We start from the raw sequence: 18,802 nt of genomic DNA on the forward strand, positions 1-18,802 counted from the left end.
TCACTAGGTTGGATAATGTCAGCAGCCAACAACTCGTTAATTTGCCTCTCCAACTCCTCCCTTAAATGAAAGGGTACCCTATATGGCTTTTGGGACTATGGGGACATCGTTCCGAACATAAATCCTGTGGGGGAGGGTGTCACAGCCTTCGCAAAAAGATGGGAATACTCTGATAACAACTGGGTTAGTTCTTGTCGTTGATGTGGGGGGAAGATGGTCCAACGAGAATTCACCTCCCCACGCATCCCAGTCTCTGCTGATCTCAGGTTCCTCATCCAGTGAGACGGTGTTCACTGCAGTAGACTGTATCTCAGTGGGCATTGAGGATACCTTGGCCAACTTAATACCTTTGTATAATGTGATGGGAACATCACCTGAAGTTGTCTATTTTCATAGAAATTTCTCCCACCGGTAAGACACTAGTAACTGATGTGGACAATAATGTCAAAGACTTCCCTTTTGGGAGAGCTTCTACTAGGGCTGACTCTCCAATTTCACACTCTTGAGTCTCAACCTGACTACACTTTCTGAATGGGGATGTAGTAGGGTCGTCTTGGGGACTATGGCCACATCTGAAACTTCCTCCTTTGGGACATCTTGTGGGCTAGGGTGAGAGTGGGAACTGGGGGCTTCAAATTAAAAAGGGGGTGGGAAAATTCAGGTCCCTCAATGGTCTTACTCACTGTGGATATGTTGATACCGTTCTCAACCAGAAAGGGAAAACCAATTAAATCTGATTAACTTGTCGAGAACGGTACCAAACCAGAATTAGAATTTTAAGGTGATGCCTGGCCCTTAACGTAGGCCATCTGTCACCATACGGGCTGTGGGCCCTTGCATCCCCCCGATGAAGAGAAAGATAAGTGAGTAATGTATGTGTAAAGAGTGAATGCATGTATGAATTGGAAAAGGTTTTTTTTTGTCACAATCGGGAAAAAGGTCAGTTTAAATGGTCTTGGTGATAAATTAATTTTAAATTTAACGATGGGAAAATGCTTCCACTGCTTCACGTGATTAGTATTATTATTAGCAACTTTGCTGTGAAGAAAGCCTTGTCAGGCAAGGTCTTGATGTTGGCCAGCTCGTCTCGTATTGGCTGAGATGCGTGATTCCTCATTGGCTGGAATCTGAAAAATACATATTTCATACACTAAGAAAAAAGGGTTAGTGGCAAGGCATGGAAAAATAGAGATAGGATTAGTACGATTATTTTGCAAAGTCAAGAAAAAATGGAGAGGTTTTCACAAAATATTAAGAGTGAAAAGACGATTATTATTTTAAATTTTCAAGAAAAAAAATTTTCTAAGTTTTTGTGAAGAAGGATTTTCTTTTTTTTAACAGATAAATGGATGGTGAAAGGAAAAGAAGCATGGTTGAGAGGTTTTCCAATTAAGTAGTGAATTTCAAAGAAATTCGGAACACGATGGGGAAGCCTAGTCTTTTTTGAGAATATTTCCTGCCTTGGCTAGGAACTTCTCAAAGACGGCTTGCCTCTCTTTATGAGTTTTTAACTTCAAAATGTCCTCAAAGCAAAGTTTCTCGTATTCAAATACATAATACGTTGAGTTCAAGCAGTCAGCTAAGTCCGAGTTGGAAGTTGCGCCGGAAAGTTCAGCGTGGCTGATAGCTGATGGTGCCGTCGAAGGTTCGGCATCGTTCAGCTGCTTCTCTGACTGGGCTGCTTTTGGCTAGGGGCTTCTGGAAATTTGCGAAGTTTTTTCTCAAGTCGGTAGAGTGATTTTGCAAGAGGAAGTCCGTAGAGTTAGGTCTTGTCTTTTCATTGTACCTTGGGTTCTCGTTGGACTTTCTCGTTTTCACTGTTGCTGTTCTGCTTGATTTTTCAAAGTCTGCCTGTTGTTCCGGGGCGATTGAAATTTTCTTACGTGGTGTTGATTTTTGGACATTGCCGCGAGATGCATTTGAGCTTTGCCATACACTTCTGGGTATGAAATCTGTGTTGTCTGATTATTTTCCAGAGTTCTGAAGTGGCCAGCGGTCAACTTTGTTTGTTTTTTCCAGGTGATTATTTCCGGTTTGAGATTCTGGAGTTTGGCTATGCAGAGAGTAATTTTCCAGAGTGGGAGTTTTTTTCGTCGAGCCGATTTCTTTTTTGATGTCATTTGAGAAATGCTAACGATGTTATATCAGAGTTTCTTAAGTTCGGGTAAAATGTCGGGAGTGGGTGTTTTCCCGCAAAATCTTTTTAGCACGACTTAGAAATTTTCGAGATGATGATTTGAGAGATGTACGATTTCGATTTTTTGGTTGTGAAGAAATTTTACAACTTTGTCGTAATATGTCTTGCTGCTTAACGATGTTTTGTAGAAATCATTTTCAAGCTTGACGTTGAATTTTTCATCACAAAATTTGCGAAGCGGGTCCACGATCTGGAACCAATGGTCATCGCACAAGACACATATGGCTAGGCTTGTTGTAGCTGTCGTCGTTGACGGTGGGCTGTCACTCATCAGCGGGAGGCGTGGTGACTTTTGATGGGACGCGTTTTGATTGGTCCTTTTTTTGCTGTTTCTTTCAAAGGGAAGCTGCCTGCTGCATGGGATTCTGGGATAGCTTATGAAGTTGAATTTTCAAAAACGACTGTTGGGATGATTTCTTGAGATTTTCCGGAGTTGCTATTTCTAGGAGAATTCTGGGAGAACAGCAGAGTTTCTGGCTCATGGTTGATGAGTGGGCTTTGTCTATTGTTTCAAAGTGAGCAATACTGCTGGAGTAGAGTGGCTCTCGCTGGCGGTGGTGTATGTCAGCTTTTTAATCCCAAGTTTTTCCATATTTTTCCTGGTTCCTTGTTTTTTCATGTTGGCAAATCCTGGGTACTCATTGTAGAAACATGGGCTTAGGAAGTTGATCAGGTACTTGATACCTCCTTCCATGAGACACTGTAGACGTTTTATCTCTCTGGGCTCTTCTGTTTCTGCAATTTTCCCGAAGTCGAGGAAGGCATTTTGAAAGTGAGACCTTTGTTACGTGCTTTTGATGACATGTTGTTAGCTTGTACAAGGCTGCTATAGTCATCTCTGATTCCATCAAAGAATTCTTGCATCGACTGGACAGCTATGGTTTTCTTAGAGAGAAAATCCTCTGTGAGTTTGGATCAGCCGGCGTTGTTTGGCTGTGATACTACATCATGGTAGAAGCACACTGGGATATTTTCTATTTTGTTTGAAAGGGCCATGCCTTGTAAAAAAAACTGCTAGATAAGGAGAGAAATTAAGTTACATGGGCCCAACTGAGTACGGGCTGTGAGCTAGGAAGTGAGCTAGCTTAGCGGAGCAAAATTTTTGCCTGACCATCACCATGGGTGGCTGTGATCTTTTTTTTCAAAATCCCCTTTTCGTTTTCCCTTTTTCATGAGTGGTACAGAGGACACAAAAAAATTTACGAACAAAGATATCGCGCTGAACAGTACCATAAGATTAATTTGTTCTTCGATAATCAACTCATCCTAAGTGATGCCTCTTACCCTTAGTTTGCAAGGTTGGGTCTCCACTTGATCATCCCTGATGAAGTCCTTATGAATCAAATATACAGCTGCCCCTGTATTTATTAAACACTTCAGATTCTTGTTGGTCTGGGACACTGTTACCTTAATTATAAGCAGATAACCTCTCTATTTCGGATATGTGTACTTGTGGCACCAATACAGAGGGACCCTCATTGATGTCAGTAGGGTGTCTTACTACTGTATTGGGCTGGTCTCATTTCCCTGATGGTGTCCAGAAGTTCTTGCTTGACCCGGTCTATGCAAACTATTATTGTGTGGACCTGCTGTTGTCCCTCGTGCCCTACACGTACTGGCCTTGTGTCCCACACGACCACAACTCCAACAAGTGACTGGCGCAGGATGCTGAGTTTGCCTGTTCATTGAGAGCTGCAGATTGTTCAATTGTTGTTGCAAGTTGACAACCTGTTCTGTCAGCTCTCTGATGGGATCTTGACCCGGGTGAGCAGCCGCTCTGAATTGTATGGGTGAGCGGTACTGGGGAAATGCTCCTCCTCTATCTTGGCCTGCCTTAAAGCGTCTTCAAAAGTTTTGTTGTTAATGACCAAAACCAGCCTTTTAATGTTGGCCTGTAACCCCTCAACAAAAGCGTTCAGTAATGGGTTTTTTCTCACCTGCTACCGTCCCAGCAATGCTTCCTTCTATACATTTGAACGAAAGGACTTCTAGCCATGTGACAAACTCCCTGACTGTCCCTCCCTGTCATTAGTACGAGTTCAGGAATCTCCTCGTTAACTCAAAAACTGGTTCATTGACCTCATAATGAGCTAGTAGTTCCTGCTTGTATTCTTCGAAAGTGGATAACCGCTTGTGTTTTAGGTTATTCCTATAAAACTCTGCTGCCTCCCACTCCAACTTCAATGTCAAGGCAAACAGTTTGTCCTATTCAGACCATTGGGCATACTCTGCCACCTTGTCTACCTCTCCCAAAGTCTTTTACATTCCTTTTCCTATCAAAAGATTTTAATACACCGAACATTGTTGTGATATTTGGGGAAGGCTGTGTCTGGCGATTGCCCCGTGCCCATCTCGAGGCCATGTTATGCCAATGCTTATTCAAAAAAAATTTTGAGGAGCTTGGATGCGTGTTTTGTTACATAGAGTGTGTTGTTTATGCAATTTAAAAAGTGTAGTGAGCATTTCATGTAAATACAATCAATATGTAGTGCAACAATTTTTGGAAATATCACAAATATTGGGTCCAAGCTCTTCAACGAACTAAATTCAACTCTTTCACTCAATGATTAATTTTTTTTCTATTATCAATTAATCACCTATTATTATTATTTATTAATTGCTCATTATTGTTTTATATGATAACTTTACCCTTAATTTGATTTTTTTAATCACTCAAAATTTCATTACTGTGGTGCCACATTACTTTACAATGCCAAAACACTTTATTATTATTTCTTACTGTTAAGGGCAGGTTCTGGCCATTTTTGTTGTGGGGAGGTTAGGCCTCTCCCTTAGGCGGTTGTGAGCTCGTGATCACATAACAAAATAAACTCCATCAAATTCATTAAAAACACTAAGACTCATTCAAGAAGAGTCAAGAGAACGAAAGCTAGTTTGAGAACAATATATTCTGGCATATATCATGTAGCTAATACCTTTGGTTACATAGTGCTAATTAATGTGATCAATTTACTTTAAGAGAGCTCCTTATAGTTAAATTACATACCCGACCGGCCGGATGAACTGGTAGTTTTTCAGTAATTAAAGTTCCAACCTACATGAATGAGGCTCGTTCTTCAGTGAATTATATCAGGGAGATCCATCGCTCTACCAGAAGTGTATCTATAGCCGTGACCATAGTCCGGAGGAACTGTGAGAGGTTGCTGAAACTCATGGCAGTGGTGCCAGGTCTAGTAGAGATGAAGCCAAATCCAAACCTCATATCCATCGTCCAAGATCATGGTGCATCAGATGTCACAGCGTTTCCTCAGGTTCATTGATCCGCTCACATCCGCAACATTTGTCGACAGGATTCTTTGTCCCGGAACTTATGGCACATATCAACCAGAGGCTTTGTTATTTCATATTATTTTTTACTTTTACTTGGTGATAACATTTATGGCAGTACGTTAAGACACTGGGAGTCGAGGTGAAGCAGACCTCGCTCAATCGCAGCTGGAACCAGAAGACGGAAGAGAAAGTTGCTCTGAACAAAAGCTGTTCCAAAAACAGGTTTTTCCCTCGCTCAGTGAGTTTGGCTTGTGTTGGCACGGCCATTTGGCGCTACACTCTACAACACAGGTCGAAATCCTGAGAAGTCGGAATCCCAACAAAGTCAAATTGAAAAATTTAATTTCACTGTATAAGCTGTCCTTTTTACTTTCTGTTAGGATTTTCATTTCTTGCATCAAGGGGTGTTGGCATGGACGGAGATACGGGGGGGGGGGGGGGCATTGCGCCCCCCCCCCCCAGCATCAAAAGTGGAGTGGGCAGATCTAATGTATATGTGTATATATGAATTGACATCATCGTGCCCCCCCCCCAGACTTTTAAGTCTATCTCCGCCTATTAGTGTTGGGGCCCTGATCCTGATAATAAAGTGTGATCAAATAAATTGTGAAGTTTAAATTTTCACCGTATAAGTCCCACTTCGCCATTTCTGTTGCGATTCTTATTTCTCATGGCAAGGGGCATTGATCAAATGATAAATTGCGATCAAATAAATTTTGAAATTTTAATTTTCACCATATAAGCCGCACTTTGCTCTCTGTCAGGATTTGCGTTTCTCGCAGGGGGGGGGCGTTGGGGCGCAGACGAGGTAATAAATTATGATAGAAGAATAATTTCAACACCTAAGTCACACACGCTTTGTTTTTTTCGACCAGATCTCTTTCACTATAGAACAAATATTGCGTGTTTGATTAGAATAATAAATCGAGTAAAAAAAAATTGTACCACAAGGATCTGTTCTAGGACCGTTGTGGTTTTTAGTTTATATCAATGATTTTTGTAAATTCAAGCTAAATGGAGAATTGATATCTTTTGCTGATGATATAGTGCTATACATTGAGAACGCTGAAATGGAATGTCTTATAAAAAAAAGTAGAAGAGGACTAAAATCCATTTATGGCTAGTCAAACATAAAATGAAATTAAACATACAAAAAACTCTGAATACATGTTTTTAAAAACCAGTACATAAACTCTAACACACAACTGCATTAAGATCCCTATCAACTGTCAAATAATTACCTAATGTAACTCGAAAAATGGACTGTGAATATTATTTTGGCATGATAATGCAAGATGATTTGAAATGCACTTGGGATTGTGGGAAAATGTAAAAATATGACGTGTTGCAGCTGTTATATATAAACTTCGATATATTGTCAATAAGAAATTCCTCAAAGATATATTCTTTGCATAGATATAGTGAATTACGGAATTTGCTTGGGGATGACAAGATGATAGCAACATAAATCAACTCCAACTGAACAACATATACGATGAATGCAATAGTTAGGAAGAAATTTATGAAATAAATCCTTATTACCACTGTTTATACAGTAATTATTAAAAAATATAAAATGTTAAGGTACACTGAGGTAAGGGGAAATACGGGGCAAATGGAACCCAATATATGAGTCGTAAAATTCAGTTAACTTCCGGGAACAGTCTCTTGCAGAATTTTTCTTTTTGTATTTATACTGTTTTCAGTGAAAATGTAATTGGTACTATAGCTACTCATACAAGGTTAGAAGGAGCTTTCATATTTAGAAGTTAGGTTTGTGGTCATGTTGCTACCTGTTTTGCCCAGGACTGCAACTAGATGCATAATCAGCCGGAAATGCCAAAAACACGCATTTTGCATTTTCTTGTATTGTTAAAGGGTAAAATTTGTGTGTGTGTGTGTGTGTCCCCCCCCCCCTTCTGATGTGACACCTGCTTCTTCCTTAGTTGAGGCACAACTTGTGCCATTTCTATTCTGTGAAACATTTCTATTTCTGAAAGTTGGAACGGATCTAATATTGATATTTCTATATAAAGTTCTCCCTTTCTTCTCATTAAATCTTTTATTTTAATACAGGGTTGGTAAAAAACCGGTTTTTAAAAAAAAAATGTTTTTTTTTGGTTTAAACCAGGTTTTCTGGTTTAAACTGGTTTTTTTGTTTTAAATAGTATTAACATTAAAAACAATAAAATTGCTGAAAAATCATTGAAACTTCTAATAATTAATTAAAATAAAATGTTTATTAATGGTAATTAACACTATTCCCATATTAATTAATAAATATTTCTTAATTTTAACAAAAACCAACTTTTGCAATTTAATTATTTTTATGCTTAACTCAATGGATTACTGTGTGTTTGAAAATTCTTTTAATGTTATTAAGGGTGATCAGCAAATAAGCCCTTATTTCAAAATTAAATATCTCTACAACAAAGATCAATAGAATTATGCGGTAAGCGGTACGTTTATTAGTAAAACTGTAAGAATGTTGTACAGAAATTTCGAAAATTTATTTTTTTTTTTAATTTTTTAGAATTAAAAAAAAAAAAAACTGGAGATTTTGGGGTTCCGAAAATCCTCATTTTTGTGAAGAGAAACCACTGCATTCACCTAAAGTTACTGTATGGGCTGCAGTATGCGCCATGTGTGCTGACAAATTGTTCCAAAATTGTAACGTAACGTTCAGTAGTAATCGTTTCTCGCACGAAGAAGGGGCCGATAATGCCTCTGGCGCATACTGCAGCCCATGCAGTATGGGTTTGGTTTTTCTTAGACATCAACTCTATAATCAAAAATATTTTTGTGTATATTTTTTAAGGCATGATTTAATATTAATAGTTATCAATTCTTGTATAGGTCCTTCACGATTCAGCAGGTATGAATCAAATAGCAGCAGTGAGGACAGCGATATAGAAGACCACAAGACTGGAATTTTTGGTGGTACAAATCAAGAGATTTCAGTGCCAAAACATTATGATTTGCACAGTGGGTATTGTTCTGATGGTCACAGCGAATGCTCTGAAACATGTGAAACCAGAAGTAAATACAAAGAAGAGAGTGGTCATTCTTCTTTTTCTTTTCCTATTCCACTATTATGTACAGATGATGCTTCTAGTACCAAAAAACTTGGGTCTAATATTGCTGACAAACTGTGTTGTGAGACTTCAAATTCAGAAAAATTGTTAAGTAAGTATGGAGATAAGAATATTATAACTGTGAATGAGAACAATTTTCTATCTGATGCCAATCATGGAGGTGAACCTTGCATGATATATGATTCTGTCAGTAGCTCCAAGTATATTGGAATGATAGGAGCCAGAACTGATATATCTACGAAGAAAATGCTTGCTAATACATTAGAAACATCAACTCATCCTATTGGCTTTAGTGAAAATGATATAAAAAGTGATGTATCTGGTTCTGATATCAGTTTAGCCAAATCAGAAAAATGCTTGGTCTTATCTAAATCAGTCAACTGTGAAGTTCAAAAATACAAGACGAAGGGGTTGCCTGATAGAGAGACACATCCTTCTACAGATATTTATCATTATAAGAAAAGGTATCGAACATCTACTGGGCTACCTACAAATAGTGTCTCGGGACCTTCTCGATTCAGTAGATATGAATCGGGTTCAAGTACTGATGAAAGTGATTTTGAAGGGCATGATGAAGCAAACCAAAATGTCCAAGAGCGCTTAGCTTGCGTGACAAAAAATAATGAACTAAAGAATGAATCATCATCACTCTCTAAAATGTATAACCATGAGGGAGAAAACAGTTTATCAGCTAGTCACGCAACTTTACTAAAGAGTGATTCAAAAGAAACTGATAAATTACAGTCTTTAATCATTGCTGATGAACCTCATGATGATGAAAGCATTGTTGTGAACCATACACAAAAAAATACTCTACCATCAACTGAAACTATGGATTTCTCGTTCAATGAGAGTAGGTATAAAGAAATTGAGTCATTCGATATTCAGTCTTCATCGTCATATTGTAAATCTGATAATTCTTATGATAAATATGTTTTTGAACCTCATTCATTAAGAAAGCATGAATCAAATAATAGTTGTTCTGTGAACTTCCAAAAACCAATAATTATTTCTGAGAGTTTGCGTGAGAACTTAAGTAGAGTATCAAATGATCCAAATGGAGTACCATTACCTTGCAGTTCATCTGCCAGATCATGTGAGAATATTACTGAAAAACATAATGTGTATAATTTATCAGTTTCATGCGATAATTTAGTACAAAAAAAAGGTGTGAGAAACCCTTTGCAAGATGGTGATGGCATTGGACCATTACAAAAGCTTATAACTCGAGGGAAAAAAAATGTGCTAAATTCTTCTGACACCAAAAGCAGCAAATCCGATGAAAGTATGGATAATTTTCTGCAAAATTTAGATACTTGCAGCACTGCTATAAATAGATCCAAGCGTGAGAAGAACAGTGAAGCTTTTCCTTTTGTTTTTGAAAAGAATGTGAAACTCTTAAGCTTGAAGTCTGTTGATTCAAAAGTAGAGGTGCCTTCTGCACTGATTTCTTGCATGCCTGATGATGAACACATTGCATCTTTTACATTAGAAAAAAGTGAACGTCTGCTATCCAAAAATGATCTCAGATATGCACTGAAGAAGAAAAATGGACAAAATGCATGTAATGATTCAAGATCTGCTCTTAATTGTGTTAATTTACAATCTTCCGAGTCAACTTTGGTTGTTGATCATGCCAAAAGAAATGAATCTGAAGTTTCAAACTTTTTCCAAACATACACCAATGACCATCTTACTTTTAAAAAAAGCAGCAGGTATCAAAACAGCTCTCGCGAAAGCTCAAACTTTTCATTCGAGAAAAAGAAGTCAATCCGTAAAAGATCATCAAGATCTTATAACAGTGAAATTCAAAGCAGGTCTTGCATTTCAAGCACATCCATGTCAGGGGTAAATTCTGATTCAAATGACCAAAAAAAGAAACGAATTGCAAGTGTCATTAAGCCTGTTGAAAGTTCTGATGAATTAAAACTGAGTGATATACAAAGTGCTAGAAAGCAACGTCTGAATAAAAAGAAATTGAATGAGAAATGTGAAAAAAACACAAAGGCGTATGTAGAGGACTTAGATTACAGGCCACATACCCATGGAAGATGTGGTAAGTTGTACAAAAATTTCAATGTGGATGACTTTCATAACTAACAAATAACTTACCTCAATTCGAAATTGATACCATGTCTTATGTCTGTTGTTACATCTTATTATCTCAAGCAAGGAATCACAATATTAAAGTAAAATAGTGCAGTGCTTCCATTTTAATTTAAGTCTCTGGCCACTGAAAAGTTCAATTGCTATTGCAGTGAATTAAGAAGGTGTCTACCATCATGTTAAACAAGCTACAAAATTCCAGAAAAAAGTCACAAAATAAGAGAGGTCACAGATTTTTTAGGATTTGGGACTTGTGGCTTTTCCCGTCAAGTTCCTGCATTTAATTTTATCCAAAAATAATTAATCATATGTCTATTTCAAAGCAGTGGCCCATTAAATAGTCTTCCACCCCAATTCTTCTCCAAACTTTTTTCTTGCTGAGTAGAGGTTTTCCACAGTTTCAAGCATGCTTTTTCTCAAGAGTGAAGCACATGGACAACTCTAGCTCTTGGTTGCTTAAGTTAGTTATGAGAGGTGGCTCCGTTACTGTTGTAGACTGCCAGTTAATAAGATCTATGTAGTAAAATTATGATAGTTTAAAATAGCATCACTTATTATTCAATTAATCATCAGGATTTTTATTGCGATATTCACGTTAGATAAATGTTTAAATAAAATGTTACTCAAAGGCACTGAAAATAAACAAAGGTTTAGATGTTGTGTTTTTAATTGAAATTATCCTGATAAATGTAGGCTATAATCAGAGACAGCATTTATAGTTTTCCCACCTGTGGTATATTCAAACCTTTCCTCCCTTCTCCCTTTCTAATTCATGTTCTTGATCACCAATTACTCAATTTTGATTACGCCTTTTCATTTGAACTTGTCATCTTGAGATAAAGCTCGCATACCCCCTCCGCACCCAGGAAATATATCTCTGAATATAATCCTATATTGTCAATGTTAATTCACGTGTGTTGTAAGAAGAAATTTTTACTAATCATTTGACTGAGCCATATGAGTGTCATATACATGAAGTTGCATAGAATTACAATGGGCCTATTAAAAGTCTGATTTTTTTTACTGATGCTGTGGGTGCTCAGGGTACTTTATGGAATGAGTATGAGCACCCAGAGAAATAATTCAAAAATCAAAATTTTCTACTTAAAGACCAGCACAAGAACCCACAAGTTCTAAACACTTCCAGCACTCTTGACCCGTCAAAGGCACCGACATGAAGGAAACATTGGGGGGGGGGATTGAAAATCGCCATTCATTTCGTTTATAAGGGATTCAAACCCGTACTCAGGAGGCGGAATAGTGCATTGTATATTTATGAGTTAATGGAATGGAGGGGTTCAAATTGCAAAATTTATTGATCCCAATTTATTATCTTGGTGTGCTCCCCAACGGCCTTCACTGCAAGAAATGGAAATGCAGACAAAAATTTGGCTTATATGGTGAAAATTAAATTTTGAAAATTTATTGAATCATAATTTATTATCTTGGTGTACATTCCAATGTCCCTCGATGACTTCAATAAATACTTTCCTTCATTTGTTAGAAATGAAAATAAAGATGGGGAGGGGAAACATTTCCAATAAATGAAAAAAAAGTTAGTTCCATTTTTTACGTTTAAACCAACTACCCTATTTATAAGATCACAATAGACATATGAATTTTAAAGCAATTCAAATTTGTCGCAACGAATTGACATCACAATGAAATGACTGCGCTACAACTTTGTACCGGGACGAAATGACTGTGTGACAAATTTGCATCGCTACTAGTTTGTAGCACAACGAATTGATGCTGCAAGAAATTGAATGCAATGAATTGTCACGCGACAAGTTGACCTAGATCCAAAAATTTACTTATTTTGCTTAATAACAACCATTTCAAGAAAGTCTCAAAGGAAAAGTCTGCCCCAGGGCCCTGAATAAGCACACTACGGCCCTGGGGGTGAACTATCTCTGCTGTCCTTAGCCGAAAAAAAATAGTTGAGCGCCGATTAGTCCTTAGCTGGCCAGTAGTTGGACTTTTTGATAGTATCTCTAAGCCTTCAAGTTTTCTTCCTGTCTGGTTGGGTGTATCGAAGATGAGAAATAAAACTAAAACAAATTCAATAAACAGCTGTCACTCAATCATTGTAAAGAAGGCCTACTATACATTATCAGTGTGCGGAGGGGGTTGCTACAATTTGGTTACAAGACTCATTCATTCATAAAAAAAATATAGCTTGTAAATTAAAAAGAATTCATTCAATTGAAAAAGTAAGGATCTTCAATTACCTAAGGAAGCAGGTTGGCCACCCCTTTATAAACAGTGAAATGCATGCACAATATGGGTATATAAGTGATACAAAATGTATCTGTCTATTTAGAATTCAACAAATCATAAGTAGTCAGTCCTCGGTATAACGTCACTCGGGGATCAAATGAAAGTGACCATAAGCGGGGATAACTTGAGAACAAGTAGTCCCAATTCACTAATTATGCTGGCAGTCACTAAAAAAAATGGACGATATAGGCATCCTCCATTTTACAGCAGTGTCTCAGGCTGGGTTCTTTGGTAGGCCATAGCTCACGGGCCACTCTATAGTGTATTTGTTGTGCGAAAAAACAAAAAAAATGATAGAGGAATCATCCCGGTCCCCCGTGTGGTGGGGGCATGTTTATAGTGTAATGTATTCTTGATGACATTAATAGTGTTGACGTTACAACGAGGTCTTTATTGTACTTTGTCAAGCCTCTCTCTCTGTCATCCTTATATATGATTTTAAATTTAAAATTAATTTTACTAAATTATATATTGATAGGTTTTCTTTCCATGTTTAGCATGACCTTTTTCTTCTATGAACACAGGGTTGTGGGGTGCCTTTTTTGGGGCCCCAGGGCAATGCCTCGGTTGCTCTAGCCTAGTTACGGGCCTGTATGAACATATAATAGTTATTCCAGACAACCATCTTTCTAGGGTACGTAGAACAAGGCAAAGCACTTGGACAAATGCTATCGTGTGGAGTGATCAAAGAAAAGCCATTTGATCGCAACAGGCAGGATTAACCATTTGAGGAACGGGAGCTTAGGGCATCAGAAAAGGGCCATCACAAAAAAATATCAAATTTTTTTTCTTGGCTGAGGATTGTTTACTGTCTCTGTAGATCAACAGAAAAAGAAAATGCCATCAGTAAATCCTCTTGAACACTCTGTACTATGGCTGTGGCAAATACCTATTATGAGTTAAAAGAAAAGAGAAAACTGTTCAACAGCATCGCCTAACCCCCTGAAATGGTGGGTATATATTCTAGAAACCTTGGGTGGTGGGAACTGCTCAAAGGATCTTTGTATCGCTTCCTGTGCCCCTCTGGAGAGGTAATTTAGTGGTGTCCTTTCAGCGGCGCTTTGACCATTGAAGTAGCTTGACGTCTCTACAACTGCCCCGGAGCAGGAGAAAACTGTTTAACAGAATCACTGAACCTCCTTCGCTTGTTAAATGATATATGGTGGAAACTGGTCGATGGGTCTATGTCGCTTCCTGTACGATCTCCTTCCTCATAGTGTGTACAGTTCACCGCTCTGGAGATAGCGTCCTTTCAGCGGCACTTTGACTATTGAAGTAGCATGATGTCTCTACAACTGCCTTGGAGTGAGGCGGAGTATACACAAAAAAAACACACACACACATATATATATATATAGGCGAATTCAGATAAAAAGGTTGGTCAAAGCATGCCAATTTGTGTGAAGAACACACACACACACACGAATGGGCAGCCAGATGTATTGAAAATGTTTCCCTGAGGAGGGTGGGGGGGGGGGTTATAAGAAACATTAGAATTAAGTATCATTGTAAATAATCGTCAAAAATTTATTTTATTGTAGTAATATGCTTGGGAAACAACATAACTATGCCCAAAATGAGAAACGACCAACAGCTAGATGTGTTTCGGAACTATATAAATTTCCTTCTTCAGTAGCTTTTTCTTTGTTTCTTTTCTAAATATATATTTTTTCAATTTTTCTGAAAGGAAAATTTGCTTTATTTAAAATTTTCAAGCACAGTTACAAAACATTTAGGGGCTAAGCAAGCTTGTGTGAGCCCACAAAACAATAACCGATACATATCTGTTGGCATAAATAATAACAAAAGAAAAAAGGAAAGAAATGCACATATATATAAAACCAAAAAATAAGTGGCAACAGGAATGGAGTTAATGGACATTGACAAAAATTGGCATTTAGCAGCATATGCAAGATAAGAGAAGATTACACTACAATATCAAATAGATAATTTAAATATTGAGTTAACAACCATGATTTTAAATTGATAAAAAAAAGATGTACGTGAGGATTGTTCACTTATTGACTGAGGAAGTAAATTAAATATTTTGGGAGCTAAATAAAGGAAAAGTTTTTGGAAACAAGTTTTGCTGGGCTTTGTTACCTGTATAGTATGATGTCTAAATTGCATTCCAGATTTATGTAATTTCAGATTGAGATAGCCACTTCTTTTATAAAACATTTTTAAACTTTTATAAACGTATAAATGTTGTAGAGGGAATAGCTTTAATTAATCAAAAAGTGGAAATGTACGCATGAGTGAGTCTATTTTTACTCAGAATGATACGGATGAAGGACTTTTTTGTGACGAAAAGTGTGGAAAGATTGCTGAAGAGTATATCCCCCAACATGTAATGCCATAACTCAATCTAGATTCTACTAACGCAAAGTAAAGCAGTTTTAAAATGGATTGGGAACATTTATTCCTGATTAAAAAAAATCTAAATGTTTGCGATTTAATTTTACACTCAATTAATTAATATGTGTTTTCCAGGATAGTTTGGAATCTAAAAAAATCCCTAAATGCTTAAAGGTGTCTACTCTATTTACAACTGTGCACATACAATCCAAGATACAACCATCTGTCATACTATAATATTTTAGGACACCAAAATCGTTGAAAGTACCAGAACCAAATAACATATATTTAGTTTTATCTATATTTAATTTTAATTTATTATTTTTAAACCAGATATTTATTGAGTTAAGATCATTTTGCATGTTATTCCTCAAGTTAATTGAAGAGCTTTCAGAGTAGCAAAGAATAAACATCATTTTGACTTCGTCTTGAACAGCGAATAACTCCCAGTATAAGGAGTATTTATCTTTTAATTTTTCTTTGCTACTGAAGAAGGAACTTCATACCAAGGGCATAGCGAGGGGGGAACTTGGTGGTCTGGTCCCTCTAGTATATTGTCTCACTCGAAAGGTTTTTTATTTCTATTTCCTGTAGTATTTCAAAAGAATTCATAGTTATTGTAAGTAACATCAGAATTCAGTATCATCTATATACAGGGTGTTCTGTAAGTGCAGACCTTTAGGGTTCAGTCAAGTACTATGTCAGCATTGATGGGGGGGGGGGGGGGATTTGGATGATGCTTACATCGTCAACCACCCTTAATGAAGATATGAAATATTCTTAATGGCATCTGATTCTGTGTGCCAAAAACTGGAAACCCTTTTGATAGTTATTAAGCACCTGAACTAGCATTCTACCTATTGATAAGTCCCCTACAGAGCCACTTTAATGATCTCTAAATGTTTTACGGATCCTTCAAGTGCTCTCAAAATGTTTACGGGCCACTTAAATGCACTGGAACTGTGCCACACATCACTCAAGTGATCCGTAATAATGCCACTGATCACTTCAGTAATCTGGGAATGTTCCGCTGGTAACTTGAGTGGTGTAGAATCGCACTGGGGACCACTTAAGTTCTCTAAAACTGTGCCACATGTCACTCGAGGGATCTCTAAATGTGCCACGGTTCGTTTAAGTGTTCTGTAACTATCGCGGGTTACATAGATGATCTTTGAATGTGAAAGTGGTCTTTGAGGCCTACTTCAGTGATCTGAAAATGTGCCATGGGCCACTTAAATGCTCTGGAATTGTGCCATTAAGTGATTTGTAAATGTGCCGCTTAGTTCATTTTTAATCTTTAGTTCAAAAATTAATTTTTACCAGGTTTGGTAAAAAAAACCGGTTTTTTGGTTTAAACCGTGTTTTTTTTTAAAATAATAACATTAAAAACAATAAAATTTCTGAAAAATCATTCAAACTTCTAATAAAATTAAAATAAATATTTATTAATGTAATTAACACTATTCCCATATTAATTAATCACAATAAATATTTCTTACATTTTAACAAAAATCAATTTTTGCAATTTAATTATTTTTGCTTAACTCAATGGATTACTTTACAGGTTTGAAAATTTCTTAAATTATTAATCATATATATAATATAAAGATGTTTTCTCCAGTTACTTTCAGTATGCTTAATTAGGAAGCTATTTTGCAAAAACTATAATAAAAATTAGGTGAATATTAATGAAGCATAAATAATGCAGATTGATTAGTGATGATTTACAATATACAGGGTGATTATAACTAAGGTTCTGATTTGAAAACACTGTAAAAAAAGAATGATTGTCAGAATGACTTGAAAATTGACATCAATATTCCTGAAGAAATGAAATTTTATTTGTAAGGGGAATGTAAAGGGGAAAAAATACTTAAAAATGTAAAATTAATGACATCATCCAACACGTGGGAAATTTGCTCACAGAATGGAAACAATAGCCAGTCATGGAAAAAAGATAACTTAATTATAGCATTACAGAATTTCATAATTCATGGAAACATCATAAAAGAAAAAAAAATGAAGTAATTGAACAAATAACTACAACTTACTCAAGAAATGTTAAATATGTTGTCCGCCATGTTCTGGCAATGAGGTGAAAGCACAAAAATTCTTGTTCAACAACAGATCAAAATATGCCATGGTCATGATGTGGATGCACTTGCAATTCACCTTTATTAAACCAAACGTGCCCCCATGTTAATATTCCTGAGGAGGAACTTCTAACATATAGGGGATGCGCTGGAGATTGCAATTCACTAAAGTTTGCAATCTGACCACTGTTCATAACATTTTGAGCGCCCGCCCCCCCCCCCCCCACAGCCAGAAGTTGCAAGGGTTAAGGTGCATCCTGTCAAAATGGGTCTTCAGCAGCTGCTTTGCTGGTATTGCAATGTACATTTTGATAGAAGTTCTATCCACACACTGATGCTGTGGAAGTGCCGAAATGATGTGATTGCACAAAATAGATTATATTTCTGGCCAAGTACAGCATCATCTACTTGCACATTTTGCACTACTCTCACCTTTTCTTTCTTTTGCCAAAGAAATTTCCATTGCTTCAGGAGTATCCATGCAAATTTTCAAGTCACTCTGACCAGTACTTATTGTATAGTTTTGGAATCAAAATTAATTATAATCATCCTGTATATAGCTGATTGTTTTTCATAAATCTGTTACTACTATACAGTAGAACCTTGATTAACTAGGCTTGACGATGAAAGTATAAAAAAAAGTTGAATATTAAGACTGGGTGATATACAGTATGAGATGTGGTACTTCTTATGGGAAAGAAAATTTTTAAAATGTCTGTGAGGTAATGTAGTACACTAATATTGGATTATAGGACCAACTGCCCATAGCATGATGGTGTCACTACTGTTGCTGTGTGTGAAGGGGGGGGCGCAGTAGCCCGGTCGATAAGATGCTCACCTAAAGTACCAAAGGATGTTTAGAGGTGTCGCGAGTTCGATACCTGGTTCGTCTTTGTCAGAAAACTTTCCTGACATGGATACAACAAAACGGTGACTTGACCGCAGCAAAACATTGCTACTGCAAGGAGTCCCCATCGAGGGGTTAGCGGATCAACCTGTCGATGAGTGTAAAAAACAAGCCTGCCGTTCGGAATCTGCAATAAATTGTAGGTCCCGGTCTAATTAGCTCTCGTGAGCAGAAAATGACCGTGGTGCGACAAAAATTATCAATGATCTTTGTGAAGGGAAAAAGAAACCCTGTGAGATGATGCACCACTACATTTAGATGTGTGATACAATCCTTATTCATGAATTTGCTTAAGATATAGAACATCAAAATGTAGCCAAAGGTAAGAAAATGTGGTAAGAATGAGAAAAATTTTTGCTTCTGTATATAACTTTAAAGACTAAGATACTTTATATGAAAAAAATATATTCAGGCCACTTTTATGAGACTTTTTGAAAAAAACCACTTATACCATCTTATGCCATTTAAAGATATA

At 36.9% G+C, this 18,802-nt stretch overlaps 1 protein-coding gene across 9 annotated transcripts in view; it reads left to right on the plus strand.

Annotated features, from left to right (window-relative positions):
• The window catches only part of LOC149080510 (uncharacterized), a 195,123-nt gene that overhangs the window by 140,380 nt on the left and 35,941 nt on the right, over positions 1 to 18,802 (plus strand). For 5 of the 9 annotated variants that reach the window (XM_089239596.1, XM_089239599.1, XM_089239595.1 and 2 more), the window contains one exon: positions 8,345 to 10,639. In XM_089239596.1, coding sequence (XP_089095722.1) covers positions 8,345 to 10,639 — 2,295 coding nt within the window. The remainder of the gene's footprint in view (positions 1 to 8,344; positions 10,640 to 18,802) is intronic. The other 4 variants (XM_089239601.1, XM_089239603.1, XM_089239602.1 and 1 more) reach the window with 2 other exon arrangements.

The sequence above is a fragment of the Pholcus phalangioides genome, unplaced genomic scaffold (genome assembly GCF_987345545.1).
Source record: "Pholcus phalangioides strain wild (caught in Gottingen) unplaced genomic scaffold, Ppha-v1.0 ptg000011l_1, whole genome shotgun sequence".
In the NCBI taxonomy this organism is placed as follows: domain Eukaryota; kingdom Metazoa; phylum Arthropoda; class Arachnida; order Araneae; family Pholcidae; genus Pholcus; species Pholcus phalangioides.